Source organism: Zasmidium cellare (genome assembly GCF_010093935.1).
Source record: "Zasmidium cellare ATCC 36951 unplaced genomic scaffold M409scaffold_31, whole genome shotgun sequence".
Classification (NCBI taxonomy): Eukaryota; Fungi; Ascomycota; class Dothideomycetes; order Mycosphaerellales; family Mycosphaerellaceae; genus Zasmidium; species Zasmidium cellare.
In genome coordinates, this window is record NW_022986975.1 from 1 (window position 1) to 17,349 (window position 17,349).

At 53.5% G+C, this 17,349-nt stretch overlaps 5 protein-coding genes across 5 annotated transcripts; 2 read left to right on the plus strand and 3 right to left on the minus strand.

The window, feature by feature from the left end:
• Positions 1-3,017: 3,017 nt before the first annotated feature.
• M409DRAFT_57504 (uncharacterized protein) lies at positions 3,018-5,257 on the plus strand (the record flags this gene model as incomplete). Its single annotated transcript, XM_033813651.1, has 5 exons — positions 3,018-3,430; positions 3,489-3,551; positions 3,673-4,243; positions 4,300-4,405; positions 4,467-5,257. The coding sequence occupies 5 exons, from the start codon at positions 3,018-3,020 to the stop codon at positions 5,255-5,257; spliced, it is 1,944 nt and encodes a 647-aa protein (XP_033664085.1).
• An 883-nt stretch (positions 5,258-6,140) lies between these two features.
• M409DRAFT_68518 (uncharacterized protein) lies at positions 6,141-8,049 on the minus strand (the record flags this gene model as incomplete). Its single annotated transcript, XM_033817877.1, has 2 exons — positions 6,141-6,259; positions 6,300-8,049. 2 exons carry the CDS (start codon positions 8,047-8,049, stop codon positions 6,141-6,143), a joined length of 1,869 nt encoding a protein of 622 aa, XP_033664086.1.
• Positions 8,050-8,374: 325 nt separating this feature from the next.
• Positions 8,375-8,805, plus strand: M409DRAFT_26242 (uncharacterized protein; the record flags this gene model as incomplete). Its single annotated transcript, XM_033808019.1, has 2 exons — positions 8,375-8,399; positions 8,450-8,805. The coding sequence occupies 2 exons, from the start codon at positions 8,375-8,377 to the stop codon at positions 8,803-8,805; spliced, it is 381 nt and encodes a 126-aa protein (XP_033664087.1).
• A 219-nt stretch (positions 8,806-9,024) lies between these two features.
• On the minus strand, positions 9,025-9,969 carry M409DRAFT_68520 (uncharacterized protein; the record flags this gene model as incomplete). The annotated part of the gene is made up of 2 exons (XM_033817878.1): positions 9,025-9,181; positions 9,239-9,969. 2 exons carry the CDS (start codon positions 9,967-9,969, stop codon positions 9,025-9,027), a joined length of 888 nt encoding a protein of 295 aa, XP_033664088.1.
• A 1,071-nt stretch (positions 9,970-11,040) lies between these two features.
• On the minus strand, positions 11,041-16,269 carry M409DRAFT_26244 (uncharacterized protein; the record flags this gene model as incomplete). The annotated part of the gene is made up of 2 exons (XM_033808020.1): positions 11,041-11,985; positions 12,043-16,269. 2 exons carry the CDS (start codon positions 16,267-16,269, stop codon positions 11,041-11,043), a joined length of 5,172 nt encoding a protein of 1,723 aa, XP_033664089.1.
• Between the last annotated feature and the right edge of the window lie 1,080 nt (positions 16,270-17,349).

Below are 17,349 nucleotides of genomic sequence, written 5' to 3' on the forward strand. Positions count from 1 at the left end.
TAATTAACCTAGTACTAGGTTAAGCGTAGAATAAACTTCTACTTTCTCTATCCTCGTATATAGCGAGTATAAAATACGTACTAGGGAATTACGTATACTATTACGTAGGGAAGGTTTACCTCGGTCCCTTTTAGATTTCTAAATATCTCTTAGTATTCTTTTATAACTAGTTTATAATAGCCTATACTATAATAAGCTACTTTTCGAGTATCTAAGAGTCTATATTTCTAGCCTCTCTATATTTTACTTTTTACTTAATATTATACTTTAACTTAAAGCTTTATAGCTAGCTATTACTAAATATAGATACCTCTATTTTATAGTATTATAGTAGTTTTTTCTAAAATCTAGCTACTTACTTCTTAATTAAATTACTAGTTATAATACTATCTTTTTTATTCTATTAGTACTATTAGAATAGAGTAGTTTTAAACTCTAGCTAGTAAAATATATAGAGGCGTTACTTCTTCTATAGTAGCGGATCGTAGCTACTATCTAAGAAGTTATATTTAGTTAAGAAGCTTTCTAAGACTATAAGCTATATTATACTATACTAGAATTCGTTTAAGAACTACTACTAGAGTTATTTTTAAGTTAGCTAAAAGTATTATTATATATATTAACGAAAGGCCTTCTTTTAAAAGACTAAAAGGCTAGGTATTTTATAGTCTAAAAGTATCTTTTTAATACCTAGTTTAGCTAATAAATTAATTAGATTAAGGTAATATAGGTAGGTAAGAGGTTTACACCGAATTTTAGAAGTTAAAGCTAAAAGTATAGCGTTAAAGAGGTTATATTCCTACGGAATATTACGTTATCCAGGTTTGACTGTAGTATTATTTTTCGACGTTCTGCGCTCGTAACGTTCGGCCCCTTCCAAACTTCGCTCGCTCGCTCGTTCGCAATCCAGGGCAGGAGCAGTCTTCCGGATCGCCAAACGGTCCGGATCGTTCAACGGGAAGGTTAGGAAAGAAAGTCAACCGAGTCGAAACCTCCAACGAAACTCTATTCTATTGACACCCAACGGTCACGAGACCTTGAAACCACTGCTCAGATTTGCTGTTGTTGTTGTTGCTGCTGTCTAGCACCTGCATATCGACTCGACATGCAGAGCGCAGCGGCGAGTGATGGCCCGCGGCGCGAATCACAGTACGTGGAGCAGAGACGCTTACGCGCGCACAAAAGTCATCTAAGCCCAATCAAGATGACGGTGTGAACGTTTTGAGACTCGCCGAAGTTGAGGCAAGTCCAGAGTTCCAAGATTCCTGCACAGCTTACTCTTGCGGTCTGCTGCGATACCACATCCCGGCGACAACACGACGCTGCCCGACGCTTCAGCCATTCCATAAGCTGGTTCGTACCGCCCTGTCCGGGACGTCACGACAAGAGATTTCCATCATATGCGGAGAGCTACGAGCAACATCCCGTCTATTCCCCGGATTGTGTCCAGGTGGCCGCTGGCGTGCAGGCCTCGCACAGACGGAGAAGGTGCGGTCGTTCATACATGGATTCTCCACTCTTCCAACGGCCAGGACAGGGCCTGGATGCGCTGACCACGATATGAGATCCGAGGCGGTGTCAACACGACACGGCAATCACGGTTGTATTTGCGCGTGAAAGTTGGTGTTAGCCTGCGATCTATGCGCTCGTCCACATGTGCCTCCTATCACCAGCCGAACTGAGACAGCTCTTCTCATGCCGTCCAGAGCCGTGAGGACAGGAAACTGCAAGTGCCGGAATCCCCTAGTGAGTTTCACCCGTTATCACAAGATTGTTGCGTGACTTTGCGGGAGGGTGGTGCGGTGCCTGTCTAGACACCTCACAGGGGCGTGGGTGTGTGCCGCACCCCAGCGTCCTCGAAACTTTCCCGCAAAATGCACGTGCATGCGAAGCAGCAGCAGAGTAGCGGATTGTTGTTGTTGTTGTCGCAGTTGCTCTGGGGAAACTGGCACCATCAGTGATGAAGCTCCTGGGAGCAATCTCATCGTGATCGCACGTTGGGAGACAACGAACATCTCAAACAGCGGCCTCGTCCTGCTGCCATCTCTTCGACGACGATAGACGTTGACATACGCCTAGCACAGATCCCCCAGAGATAGAGCGCTGCTGGTGACAGGCCAGAGCCGGCTTGGTGTAGCGGTTAGGGGTCGCGCTCAATGTGACGAACGACTCTACCATTTCATTCCTTGTCCAGTTCGTGCAAGGCAAGTAGCAGAGTAGGTAGGTCGTTGGCCTGAGACGACGGTGGGCTGGCGAGTTGCGAGGGAAGGATTCTTTGCTCGTCGCTCGCTCGCTAGGCTTTGGGACGCGCTTGACATGGTCCCTAGTTGTATTAAGGGACTCCTACAAGTGCGACAGTCATTGATGTGAAGTTGTGCGAACGTTGAGAGTCTTATCAGAAGCTTTCTCCTGTTCATCTATGAGATGCATCCACCAGAACGAGGCAGGAGGAGAGGAACAGTGAGCGTCTCGTGGGAGACGGTACTCCGTGGGAGCAGCGCTGAGGGACGCGCCCGGTGAGCGTCGACGACGACGCTGACGATGCTTCCACCTCCCTACGAAGGCCAACTTCATCGCTCAAGACATCCACTCAACGATGGCTTGTCAAGACGTTCGTGTGAGACATATCTACAGTCCCAGCAGACGTTCGCCAACACTCGTACCATCTCCTTGAACGTTCTGAAAGACCTCCCGACCCTCTCGCACCTCAGAACCACGTCCTCCGCCAGCGAAATGGACCAGATCTCATTACGACAAGCTCCTGCATGTCAGTTGGCACTCCAGATATCTCTCCGCCTCGACGATGACGCGCAGAAGAGTCCCAAATATCGACCATAAACACAGAGATTCGTTCAGACCTCCTTCACGCTGCTCAAAGACCTCGTTGAGATCGACTACACCACGAAAAGGACAACCTCGGGCCTCATCAACACAAATGCGGGGACGATGCAGTCGAGTAAGATGGACATCACATCGAAGATGAAGAGCCGAATCAATATAACAAACACAACGACAAGATGTTGGAAACTCGTCCAATACGTTCCTTAACCGTCAAAGTCGACATCTACTCTCGGTGGAAGCCAACGTCTACCACAGCTCACCGGTTCCAATCCACCCTCCAACCCGCAACGCTCGACAGAGGCTTCAAGTTATCTCCCAAACCGCTCGACAATCCTTACACTTCCGATCCGGCATTCCAACGAGTCCTGTCGTGGTATTTGCCCTCGAAAGTGCTGGATTCGATCGAACCTCAGCTCAAGAAGTTCGGCGACGAAGCCATTTCAGAACAAGTCAACGAATGGATCGCTGATGCTGAGACAAACCAGCCTTATGTCAAGACGCGTGATGTCTTCAACAATAGGTATCCGTATGATCGACTGGTGACGAGTCACAGATGGAAGGAGCTGGGGAAATGGGGGATTCGGAACGGGTGAATACGAGGGCATGAAACGCGTCTAGGACGATACTTTTGCTCATCAAGTTTCCAGTGTCGTTGCGAGAGGCTATGAAGACGAACATGGCCCATATCGCAGAGTCGTCCAACATGCATTGTAAGCCTTCCCATCGACCTAACGCGTCAAGAATCTGACAGAACATCTTCGACCAGCAACTACACCTACAGCGCCTCCTCCGCCGTCTACTCCTGCCCCGTGTCCATGACCAGCGGCGCAGCACGACTCTTCCAGCACCAGATCAAAGACCTGCCCCTTCGCATCCTTTCCACGGACTCTACCGCCGCTTGACCGCGCGCCAGAACAGCTGGATCTCGAGCCAGTGGATGACCGAACGTCCCGGCGGTAGTGATGTCCAGAGTTCAGAGACCGTGGCTATCTTCTCCCCTCTACCTGACAAGTCCAACGCCAACGACGGCTTTGGCAGATTCGACGAGGGCGACTGGCTCGTCTCCGGGTACAAATTCTTCTGCTCAGCAACAGACTGCGACGTGGCTTTGATGCTCGCGAAGACGGAGTCCGGGAAACTCTCCCTCTTCGTTGCGCCAACGAAGAAGACTGTCAACAACGAAGATGGCCAGGAGCAGCTCGTCACGAACGGGATCCGATTCCATCGATTGAAGACGAAGATGGGGACGAAAGAGTTGCCGACTGCTGAGCTGGAGCTGAAGGATGTGAGGGCTTGGAGAGTCGGGTCTTTGGATCGAGGCATCCCGACGATTGCGACGTTGTTGAATGTGACGAGGACGCATAATTTTGTTACGGCGTTGAGTTGTTGGAGGAGGGGGATGGTGAGTTTCGAGGATGCGTTGAGAGATAGAGAGGGTTGACTGAGTGGACTATACAGGCTATCGCGAAGAACTTCGCCCTCGCACGAACGACCATCGATCAACCACTCTGGGCATTCCCCATGCACCTCCGTCTCCTAGCAAACATGGAAGTCAAGTTCAAAGGTACCATCTCCCTCCACCGCATCACAACAACCCACCCAAAAACTAACCCCCCAACCTCCAGCCCTCCTCTCCCTCTCCCTCTTCACCACAACCCTCCTCTCCCACACCGACAACCCCCTCCCCGCAACCCACCCAAATCCACCCCTCCCGCACCTCCCCACCCCAGGCCCCCAAACAACCACCCTCCTCCGCCTCCTCACCGCAACAACCAAAGCCACAACCTGCAAACTCTCCTCCCACGCCCTGCAAGAATGCCAAGAAGCCCTCGGCGCCATCGGCTACATGGACGAGCCCTCGCAGCCCGAGTGGAACATCTCCAGACTCTACCGCGACACGGCGGCGAATATGACCTGGGAGGGCACGACGAATGTGCTGGCGAGCGAGGTCGTTCGGTTCGTCGTGCAGAAGGATGGAAGACATTTGGAAGGCGTGGATGAGTGGGTGCGGAGGGTTGTTGGTGCTATCGAGGATGAGGGTTTCAAGGCTAGGATCTCGGACGCGTGGAGGACGCTTCACGGACACCTCTCCTTCTCTTCCACCCATAGCGAAGACCTCCTCCCATCCCTCCTGGCCCAGGCCCGCGAACTCACCTTCTCCCTCGCACACCTCGTCTCCAGCATCCTGCTCGCGCACGACGCGCAGCGCGATAACGACGCCCTGACCATCGAAGTCGCTCGTCGCTGGATCCTCGATGGTGAGCCGGGGGTAGGGGAGTTTGGGCTGAGAGATGTCGTGTACGGCGACGGGGAGGGTGCTGGGGTGAAGAGGATGAGTGAGAAGGAGAGAACGGAGTGGGATTGTAGGATTGTTTGGGGGGGTGGAGATGCCTGGGGATGCTGCGAGGGGGTATAGAGTCCACACGACGGGGACGGAGAATCAAGTGCAGGAGAAGATCGGGAGGGAGGAGGCTTTGTAGGGTTTTGAGGCGATGATTTTGTTTTCTTGTCATCCTCTCTTCTCTACTTCTTCACCGTCTCCGTGCCCCACGGATTCAAAAACCAAATACACGCCGTCTCTCCCCGTTTCATCGCCACACCACCGCTCAAACCTCAAGCCTTAAAATCGAAGCACTCTCACTTTCAACCTTCGCCAAAAGTGATCCTCCCTCCTATACCCAACCCGAACTACTTACTGCCCGGGCAGCGAGCGAGCGAGCGATCCCTTCGTCACAATCTCGGCTGCTTCGAACCTCCTTGGGTATCTACATACCCCTGAGTGACATCGTTCCGCGATGAAGGACCTCAGGACTTCCGATTAAGGCTTTTTGGGGAGGGTCGTGCGCGGGAAGAAGTGGAGTGTTATGTGCGGAAAGCATCGTGCCGTCTTTGGATTTTGGAGCGGATCGTTGTTTACAGCATGTCTATGAGGATGCTGAAGGAAGTGAGCGACGAAGTCGGCTTGGGCTGTGGTGGACAGTAGCAGAGAAAGTAGTCCACGTTCGCGTTGTGTATAGATTAGATAAAAAGACTACTCTCGTCTCTGAAAATATTCAAAAGCCCTTTCACTCATCACACAGAAAGTCCTTCTCGCTCGAACAGGAGTATCTCTGAACGCAACCCACAAAACGCCACGCTAATCATTTATTCAAGAGAAAAGCTTCTCCTAACATCACATGTACATTCCCCAACAGCCATCTGTCCCATTCGCCTCTAGTGCCGCTCGATAACCGGCGAGTCCGCAAGCAAGCTCGTGGTCGATGAGCTGGTGGAGCTCCACCAACCCTCAGGCCTCGACCTCACGACCGTCTGATCCGTAGCCGTGCTCGTGCTTGCAATAGGCGAATCGACGGGAACTTGCATCGACGCAGGCTGAACGGGCGAATCGATGCTTCGAGTCGAGACATGTCGCGTTCGGCTATTGATGTAGTCTCGCTGTTGCGATGGGCGTGTTCTACGTTGATGTAAGGTTAACGTGGCTTCGGACGATCGCGACGCAGAACGTACAGCACTCTCGGGTAGACGGACACCAGCGGCTACCGCGTTCGAGACTGGAGGTCGAGATGAGTGGGCGAAAGAGGAGGGCGTGAATGCTAGTTCTTCTGATCGGTCTAAACTGTCGTCGGCGTAATCGTCTTCGTCGGACTCGTCCAGTTGCTCTTCAGCGGTCGATGGACGTTCGTACTCGAATGCTGGTGTCTGGGGCATGCCGCTTGCTGTGTATCTGCGAGCACTTTCATCTTCCGAGTACCCAGGTGGCTGAGATCCATTAGGTGTCAACATGCTGGTGCCATCGAAGATGCTTGGACGAGAATGCATATTGGTGCTCCAACCAAGCGCCTGTTCCTTTGTTTCGGATGGTTGGGCGAAGTTCTCCAAAGCCTGTAGAACATGCGGGAAGACGAGCCTATCGACGTCGTGGGCCCAAAGCAGGTCCAAATGTTCGTACTTTGGTACACACTTAGCGACTGTATGCTTTGGCAGCTCCTTCAACATGACGTTGATGTCGACAAGGGAGTCGCTGCCTCCGTACACAAGCACAATTGGTGTTTTGATATTGCGGGTTGGAAATTTGGCGACCTTGTAGTACTTGCTGCCAGAGCTGAAATTTGCCGGACTGGAGACCTCGTCGTCAAACATCTGGAACTTGCCATTGCGAATGATCTGAAACCAGTGGACGACACTCTTGGTGCTGGTGAATGAGAACAAGTGAGGGTAAGCGGCCAGCTTCTGATGAGGTGCAATGTTGAGCATTCTCCAACCAAAGAGGAATGACAAACTCTTGTCGATGACGAAGCTGAAGATTCCCGGGTACAAGAGAGCCTGCCACATGGTGGTTGAGCCAAGGATTGCGCGACGTCCGAAGAGCAGGAACAGAACCTCCGGATTGGACTTGACCAAAGAACTGACAATACCAGACGCAAGTCCAGGAGGAGCCATGGCTGGCGCAAGAGCAACAAAGACGTCGACTTTGGAGTTGAGGGTCGGGTGGATCGACAGCGTGGCGAAGGCTTGAGCGGTGCCTTGACTGAATCCAATATACGAAAGACTGGGCTGATGCGTGGTGCTGAGGATGTAGTTGATACTGTCGGGGATATCATGGAATGCGAACTGGTCCATGCTGAAGTTCCAGAAAGGAAGCTCTGTAGGAGCGTAGTGCATGCTCTTCTTGCTGTATTTGTTGCCGCGGTTGTTGCCAAGCCAGACGTCGTATCCTTGCTCGACCAAAAGGAAAGGCAGACATCGTTCCCGTTCCGTAATGCAGACCCAAACCTCGCTGTTCATCATCAAGCCATGGTGTAGATAGCAAACCTTCTTCTGAATGCTGCCGGGTCCAGAGTTGACACGCTGGTCTTCTTCACCCCTCTTCCACGCCAGACGGTGCACTCCCAACAGAAACCCGTCTTTCGTCTGCACGACATGTTCTTCGGCATAGTATCCATATAGCTCACACAGCTCCGTGAAGTCATGGGCTTGAGCTATCGGGCTCGAAACAGCCTTCTTGCGATTGCGGGCTCGGCGCGAGTAGGGCGAAGACAGGCTATTGAAGGCATTGCGGCTCAGGCGGTACAAGAAGCGGATTATAGGCGTCGGGAGTAGAAGCGTGATTGTCCGGACGAAGACCTCGAGACCCAGCAGGACGAAGGAAGCGCCGAGAGCCAGGTACTCGGACACATGCAGGCGGCCGATGAAGGGAATAGGAGCCATGGTGGGCAAGGAGCGGGATTGGGAGTTGGGGTTACAGGAGGGGCATGTCGAGGCTGGTATACCAACACACCCGTCGCAGCGGTGTAGCGGTAAGTCGCTGTGGAGGGATGGATGCAGAGGAAAGGAAAGGAAAGCCGTTGGTTGGGCGCGTCATTGTCATGTGAAAGTGCGAGCCGTTCCGCAATTGGTGTGGTTTGATTGGCTGGCAATTTGAGGTCCATCAAGTCCCAGCGCTGGCCTTCAACACAGCATCAACAACATCCATCAACCCAACACCGAGGTGCCAGCATTGACGAGACGACGACAAGCAGCGCCTTGTATCATCATGCCGTCCTCCTGCAAAGACATCCGTACGTCTCCAGAAATCCCCTAGCTATACCTCGTCCTAACACTTTCCCAGGCGCCGCCCTCGCTCAGTGCCTCCAGAACAGCGACTGCGTCCTCATCGACCGCAACACCCCCGCCGACTGCATCCGTCCACCGCTCAAAGACACTCTCCCAACCCAGTGCCTGCAGCTAATCCACGGCTACGGCCAATGTAAGCGCGGAATGGTCGACATGCGAAAACGTTTCAGAGGCAACCAGCCCATCTCCACGAGCGTCGAACTGGAAGGCGAGAAAGGCAAGATGTTGTACGCTGGCAAGGGCACCTACGAGGGACTTGACGAGCAGCAGCAGAAGAGGATGAAGGAGGGCGATGAGTATGAGGCGTTTACGAGGAATGATGGCATTGAGGATTTGAGGAAGAAGTCGTAATCTGGATTGACGCTATAAGGATATTGGTACGAACACCCCACTCCATCGAACAATACCCCCGGGCAGATAGGGCGTATACCCTACATTACAGAGGGAAGCTTGGTCAGGCCAGATACCGCGCCCGCCTCTCAATCGGGATATCCTCCAAAGCTCGAATCAACGCCGCATTGCACATTTCCGCCTGGATATCATCATCAGCCAAAAACGCCGGCAAAAACATCACGTCCGGGCTCTAGCCGCCGCTCCAAACTCTACCGCATGTCCCGGATCCCACTCATCACTCAAAGCTCTTACTCTGCCATTCAGCAGCGTCTTCGAATACGAATACTCGTTCAGCAACTGCGCATCCGCAGAGCCAGCGCTCCCCGAAGCAGACCTGACGCAGAAACCTCGTGAGCCAGCGCTCGCGGGAAATTCAAGCAGCTGGGCTTACGATTCTTCCACGGAGCTGCACTTGATATTGCCCTCGAAATGCCAATCCGCATCCGAGCTGATATAGCTCTGATGCCATTTCCAATCATCATACGACGGCTGCTCTTGCGTCGCCTCGGTGAAGAAATCACCCATTGTGATGCCGGCCTCTCTTACCATCGCAGGCTTCTTACTCCGCTGCCATCGGCGGACGAGGTAGAGGCTCTGGCAGGGCGGTTGGGAGAGGAACATCTTGCGCCAGCTGGCTTCGGGGTAGTCGACTGCGGGCGAGCAGTTGGGCTTCTTATCGGCTGGGAATGAGATGCAAACATCCCAGCTCCATTGTTCGCTACCGTGGCGCGCGATGCCTCCGGAGAGTGTACTCTGCGTCAAGCCGCCTTCAGACGACGCCCCGTCGCTGACGATCACCAGAGTAATGGTTGGATAGCACCCAGGAAACGCTCGCAAAAGCAGGCGATTATTCTCAGGCTTGCGACCTGGCCGGTTGTGACTCGCATACGCATCGAACAATCTCCCTTCGAGATTCCAATCCGGCTCGAAGAACAGTTTGCGACGCAGGCGAATGCTCCCTGCGACGGTATAGCGGAAGCTCCGGCTCGTGCGCTGGCTGAGGAGGAGGTCTTTGATGCTGAGGTTGAGGAGGATCGTTTCGAGGAGTTCGGGAATGTTGAAGACGCGCGAGGCGGCGGATTGTTCGTCTTGCAGCGGGAGGGTGTGGATTGGTAGGTCCATGGTGGTAGGTAGGAAAGTTTGGGAATGGTAGTAGTAGAGGGGCAAAAGTGGTTAGGTATTCAGCAACGGCGCATTCGAGTGCGCGTGGGTGGCTCAAAACACCAAGCAGGTCCTTCAATCGCGACTCGTCATGCAAGAAGCAAGAACTACCTGTTCTTCTTCTTCTTCAACTGCCGAGCACAAAGACGAAGAGAAAGAAAGGAAGGATGAAAGGAAGGATGAAAGGAAGGAAGAAGGTACGTCAGAGTAATGATAAGTAAGTAAGAACCTCGCAAAACGGCCCTTCAGCTTCCACCGAAGACCAAGCAAGCAAGCAAGACACTCCCTCGATAGCTACCGGGATTCGGCGGACAAACCAAAAAGCAAGACACGACACGACACCTAAGGAGGAGGAAGACCCAATCCTCACGCCAAATACCTTGGTAATGTCAGACAAAGTCTTAGATCGCATCGCAATCGTATCGACAATCGTACAATGGATGGCACCATAGCCACGCCATCGCTGCGGCGTGCTGAGCATGTGACAGTGGGTGACGTCGGCGGGGTAGTTACAATAAGCTGCCCTCGCACAAGATCGGGATGGGATGGGATGGGATAGCGAGGGCTTGCTTGGATTGTTTCGCGCGTACCGTACCGTCTTTAGTGCTCTTTTGTGGTTGATGGTGGGTATTTGGTCGAGGTGGATTGGAATAAGCCAGATATAGATAGATGGATAGATTGGAAGTTGAGAGAGTGAATGGTTAATAGATAGACTCGAGCAATATACAACATTCTGCTGCTCTCTTCGTCTCGAGCAGCGATACACATGTACTTCAACACAACCCCAGCCGATGCACTCACTTCCTGTGCTTGTATTATCACAAGACAAGCCAAACCTGCCGAAGCACCCCGTTCGCAGCAAAACGCCTTTTTGCACACATCTTCAAAAAGGAAAGGCGTAGTGGTATCTCTTTTCTCAAAAACGCAACGATCAAAACAAAACAAAGTAGAATCAGATCTCGCTTTCCACACCCCATCGTCTCCCTGCCTCGGTATCCAACATGCATCCCCTCATTTCCTGAGTCTTCATTTCTACTCCTTCATATTCTCATTCAACAACAACTCCACCACAATCTGCGTCTTATCCTGCTCCGGATGCTGCATGACCAACTTCAACGTCCTTGACGCCTGCGCCGTCGGCCCATTAACAATCCCATTCGTCTGCGGCGGGCCGTTCGCGCTCCAATTCGTCCCGTCATCCAGACACTTGACCTCCCGGCCGGCGATGATCTGCTTCAAGCGCCCGTTTTGGGCGTTGCGGATCTCGACGAAATCGTTGTCGAAGAGGACGAGGTAGGGCCCGTACAGGGCGGCGTTTTGGGCGACGCCCACGAAGTTCATGACGACGGAGCGCGAGACGTCGCCGTGTTTGTTCACGTAGACGGCGCATTTTTCGTAGCACAGGATGAATTCTTGGTCGCTGAGGCGGAGCATGCTGATGGGGCGTTGCTCCTTGATGGCGTGGGCGATGTTTTGCACGTGTTCGGCTTTCAGTTCGGGCACGCTCCAGGGTTGTTTCTTGTCCAGGGTGAGGACTTCGAAGCCTCGGCTCGTGCTCACTGCCAGGCTGGACTGGAAGAGGTTCATTCCTGAGCATTCCGTCGGGACGTAGAACTCGTCAAAGTCCCGGAAGAACTCGATGTTGCCGCGTTTGAAGAGGCCGGTCCGTTTCTTCTCGGTCGACTTTTGGTAGACTGGTTCGAGGACCTTGAAGACTGAGTTCAAGTTCTCTCTCTTCTTGTAGAACACCAGTGTCCGTTCCTTCATCTTGCCAGTCACAAAGAAGCCGACATCCCTGCTACCTGAGAGCTTTTGAGGAGCCTTGCGAACATCGTCCCTCGCTGGTGCTGGTGCGGTACGGTCGCTCGGACATATCACGTCGAGGTGGTATGCTATTAGTGACTTGTCAGATATCAGGAGGAACAAGTTGAACTCTTCTAGCACTGCGACTTGGATGACTCGTGTCATGCTGATGGCCTGTTGAAAGCGTTAGCAGGGACTTCCAACAACGATCATTCGTGTTCAACCACTCACCTTCGTCCAACCGCGTGGATTATCCAGCTCTGCAAAGTACACGCCAAAGTCCGTGCCGACAGCAACCATCTGCTTCCCAGGATATGGCGTGGAAAAGCTAGTTGCGCAGTTCACCCTGGCGCGGCAGATAGGGCCAGGCCTGCCTGTATCCTTAAAGCGATGCTCGACCTCCTTGATGGCCCGATCAACTGGCGTTCCCTTGATAGTCACACCTTTGCCGCTACCGCCGAATGCGTCGTACACGAATGCAGAGTCCGCCATGACACGCAGTCTGAAGGGTTCGGCATTCTGCGCGTGAAGAGCAGCAGCGTGTTTCGTTTTGGCTTCTACGATCTTCTCAACCCATTGATCTCTTGATGCTTGCGTCAGAGCGAAGAGAGTGTAGGATTCACGTCCAAGGTGTTTGATCTTTAGAGGGTATAGTATGCGGTCCGCGTCTTTGCCCTCACCGAGTGAGGTGACAGGGTTGAGTGAGTTTGTAGATGCTGCCGTATTGACATGAGTGAGCCCACCAGGAGCTGGTGACTGGTTGGTTGCTGTTCTGGTCAACGCTCCGGGGTCCATGGGAGTAGATGTCCTGCCGGCAGCTTCTCGCACTGAGGCAATACCTCTGATGTAACTCGACTTCTGCACGGGAGGATCGTTCACACTTTCCAGAATCAAAAGGTCCATGGGAATGGGTAGCCTCGATACGTCGTAGCGATCAGTCTTGCCTCCCTCGGTGACTGTCTGCGCTACAGTCTTTGCCAGGATCAGGTAATGATCAAAGAGCAAAGTATGGCAGTCCAACCATGTGAAACGGGTGTTTCCCATGCGTTGTAGGTCACCACGATGATACAGCTGACGACCAAAGTGCTCCAGATTCAGTTCTACCTCCTTTTGCATCCCTGGTCGCAAGATCAGCCTTTGCCCCAAATCGGCCAGATCGACCTTTCGTTGCATCTCGGATACGCGGTGGTCACATTCGAGGGCGACAGCCTTGATTTCGTCGCACGCGATTTCCAGATTCTTCTTCTCCTGGCTCTCATCTTTCATGTTCTTGAGCACGCTCTGGATGAGGAACGGATATCTCTGCAGCCTGAGGATGGGTGCTTTCAAGAAGTTGTCCAAGGGGAGACGGTTGGTTGCTTTATCCTTCTGAGCCCTTTCCACGAAATTCCTGAATTCGATGTTCCTGTCCAGCTCCTGGCGTACCAAATGATCGGCACGTGGAAAGTCATTTGCGTAGTCAATGTACGCCGACTTGGCCTTTCGGATCCATTGGCGGAAAATGTCACTGAAACCGACAATCCAAGGGCCTTGTTCCATCTGCCGGTATTTGAGCTGGGGAAGGAGGTGCTCTTCATTGGCCAGTTTCACTGCGTCGACCTTTCCGAACACGTCCTTGACGAACTTGTCTTTCCGTTTAGGCGTGATCACAGCGGGTTCAGACCTGCCAAGCGGATCTCGAAAGACGGTTCGCAACACGTTGATGGAGCTCATGAACACCTCCTCTGAAGTCACGACCTCGTGTAGAACGTTCTGAAGTTCGATTACCTTTTTGTCCTTCCCGTCAATGTCTTCTTTCGACAAGCCGTAGTAATCGGCCCAGCCCTTGGTCGAGCTTCCTGCGGGCAACGTCTGCAGATTTACTTTCTTCAGCGACTTCTGACACTTCGGCGAGTAGCATCGCATGCTAGGGATTAGGTGATCGTGCACGGTGGGCGTGTAGCATCCAGACTGTGTCAGTTGGAAGATGACGCCTGAGACGAACCCGGGAACAATCTTGACCCATTCCTCTGTCCGCACCAAGGTCCCAGCTTGGTACATGTCTGTGACGACCCGACTGCTCAACACTTCTGCGTCCGTGATGTTCATGGTAGGGACCTTGTTGGTGAAGAGGGCAACCAGAGCTTCCTTGACGTCAGCCTCTTTGAGTTCGGTGTTCTGCTCTGGGTTCGTGACCACTATCAGCCACTTCAGCAGGGACATAAGTGACCAGGGCTCGTCGCATTTCTTGAAGTCTGGTGCGCCCAACTTGGAAGGCGCAAATCGTTTCGCGATTGCTGGTAGGTCCACAACTACGCTCGCACTCGCAGGTGTGGCTTGCTCCGACGAGTACATAGAAGTGCGTGCCTGCTGCTGCCGTAATCTCCTTTCCTCGGCATCTGTCTTCGAGCGCAAGGGTTGTGGAACCTGCGGAGTGTTGCTGTGGCTGACCAAGGACGTAGAACGAGGAACGTATTGGCCTTGAGCGTCCCTCATGTACGCCTCTGGTGCAGTAGGATAAGGCGGTTGACCTGGCAGGGGTGGTAGCGCTTTCGCTTCATGCTGTCCAAGAGGTGGCGTTGCTGAGTACGGCACTGCAGGAAGCGGTCGCGACGGATATGAGGTGCTGGCGTGGTTGAAGAAAATGTCCGGCGGCTCATCTGGAAATCGATCTGGGAGACCGTTTTCCATCAACGAGTACTCGTCGCCCTCATCGTAACTCTGCCTCCGTCCATCGGCCGTCGGCTCTTCAAGACCTCCAGTGCCGCCCACTTCCACACGTGCGGCTGGATTGAAGGGCGGGAAGGGATGAATCGACTCTGAGCCATAGCCATATGACACCCGGGACATTTGCGATGATTGCGAGGCATGTGATCTTCGCATAGAGCTGTGCTGGCTTGACGCATTCTGGCTGTAGACTTCCCCATTTAACTCGCCACCAGCAGCCAGCTGACTGGGATCGCCACCATACGACAGACCAACATCGTACCCGGTGATCGAGCTCATGTCTACACCGAAATTGATGTCGCTATCGCTTGCCTCTGGATGCCGTTGGTACTGGCGAGGAGCTCGTTGCGAGCCAAAGTTACTGGTAAGCACTTGGCTTCCGCTACTGATCCTTCGAGCGTCCTCTGCCTCTGCTGCCGCAATCATTGCTAGTCCTTGGGTTGCCTCTGCGTCACTATCACTGGAGTACTGGGCCTCGTGAGTAACGTGCTGTGGCACGACAGGAGATAAATGCCCATTGACAGTTCCATTCCTGGACGCTCTGCTGTCTCGCGAAGAACTGAAAGACGGTGCATGCGCAGGAGGCTGGAACGGTGCCTGGCTAATCGATATCGAGGGGCTGCGAGCGCCAACAGAGCCTCGTCCGGCGTTTCTCACTGCATTCTCCACCTCCTCGAACAGTGCATCGTTGTCTAGTTCGTCGTCCCGGCTGAAGCCTGTGTGTGTCCGCGAAGCCGAGTGGTTGTCAAAGTAGTCTGATTCATGAGGTTGAGGGGGTAAAGGCCGCTCATGTGGATGTCTGTCTAATGTATTCGATCTCGAGGGCGCATGCGCTGGTGGAGTAGGTCCAGGAGTAGAGCTTAGCGGCGATGGCTGCTGATACGATCCGTAATTTTGCGACGGTGATTGGCGGAAGCTGCCACCGCCTTGATGTGCAGGGGGCGATGGGGCCCACGGGTCATTGCTGGGCATCATAGTCGGCTGTCGTTGCAGGCTGTTGGATCCTGAGTGTGGGGCGTGGCCATCCGCAGGATAAGGCGTGGTCTGGGAAGCACCGGGTTGTGCCTGTGGATACGCATAATGCGAATGCTGAGGTGGAGGCGGGCTCTGAGTAGGCTGGTATCCGGTGTATTGACGAGCAGGTGGTTGAGGACTGTACTGTTGGCGTGAGCTAAAGTGCGATTGTGGCGACTGTGCGTATTGAGGTTGTTGCTGCGGTGACATTGGCGGCTGGGAGTAGCTCGGGGACGAATAGGCATACGGGTCTACCGGACCACTAGTGCTGTGCAGCTGAGTATCGGGATACGCAGCGGGATCGTATGATGACTGAGACTGCGAATGATGGAAGTTAGCATACGCAGCAGGATTGTAAGATTGCTGCTGCGGATGCGCGGAGGCTGGCTGCGAATGCTGCGAGTAGTCCTGGGGGTTGTATCCTTGCTGGGGAGGTGAATTATATCCAAAGGTCGTGCTGCGCGGCGACTGGAGTTGGTCTTGATAGCCATATCCACTTGGCTGTTGCTGTTGCACCGGTCCGCCTTGATAGTGATTATAGCTCGTTTGTCCTGGGTGGCTATTCGTTTGCTGTTGTTCGTACGGCTGTGCATACTCTTGCCCATACTGCGGCTGGTATCCTCCATTCTGTGGGGGTGGGTGGTATTGATTGTGATTGTCCCAGTAGCCCTGCTGCGGTGGCTGTTGACTGTGCTGCTGATGCCCTCCCTGGTAGTGGCCACCTTGATGATACGACATATTGGGCGCGTCTTGGTTGGTATTAATTACGCAGGTGATGTGAAGGTGGCTATTGTTCGAGGGCAGATGTTCGTTAGGTCGGGTCGTCAATTCGAGGAGATGTCCTGCCAGCAGGCGTGAAGCGCGAAATGATGCGCGCAATCCGCATCGAGTCTCTGGGAGCGCGCAGACGATCGATTCTCGGTCGCGGAGGGGTGTACAGGGCTATGTTCGAGGAGCGGAGGGATGGGTGGCCAGGGTGGCCAGGCTGCCCATTGCCTGCAGTTGGACGCGGCTGTGATGCTGGGCGGTGGTGGTCGGCTGGCGTTCTGGGCGGCGGCGGGCGCTCCTCGTGTGCGTCGCTGGTCGCACGTGTTGCAGTCGCTCTCGCAACGTCAGCGCAAACCGCTACCAGACTTGTGATGCGAATGAAGAATGATCTCGAATCTGGCGAGGGGTGTCTCGACGGCGCAGCCGTTGTTGCAGCTGGCGGACGATGATGATGCCAGTCTAGCTCCGAAGGGCTGACGGGATCTCGACGCTCCCCAGCTCTTCTTCACCCGCATACACCACCAAAACAGCAACAATTATCTGCCGTGCTCGACCTTTGTGCGACTTATCTCGAATTGGGCCCTAGAGTTGAGTTGGCCGGCAAAATGTTCATTCACATTGTCGCCAGCGGTTGCCGAGAGATATGGATTGCACGTGAAGACCTGACCTGACCGTTGCCATCCTTCAGCGCCGATTCACCACGACTTTTCTATCGACAGCTATGGGTTATTACTGGATCACGGACATGCCACTCAGCGCCTTTTCCCCGTCACTTTCGCCCCTTCTTGAACTTCAGCAGCTGCTGTCTTCACTTGGATACGATGAGACGACTGGAGCCCTCAAAACACTGCCAGCCTCACAAGGCCCTTAACCAACATTCGCCGGAGCGGTTCACTGCAGGAACAGTCGTGTCCGTTGGCTGACGCGATACACACCAATGGGCAGTCTTCTCGACACCCGTTCTCCCTACACCAGGCGAATATGACTACTCCATGCAGTCGTCGCCCATCCGTGGTGCCTTCCGCTGATCAGCTATTTTCAAACATCGCG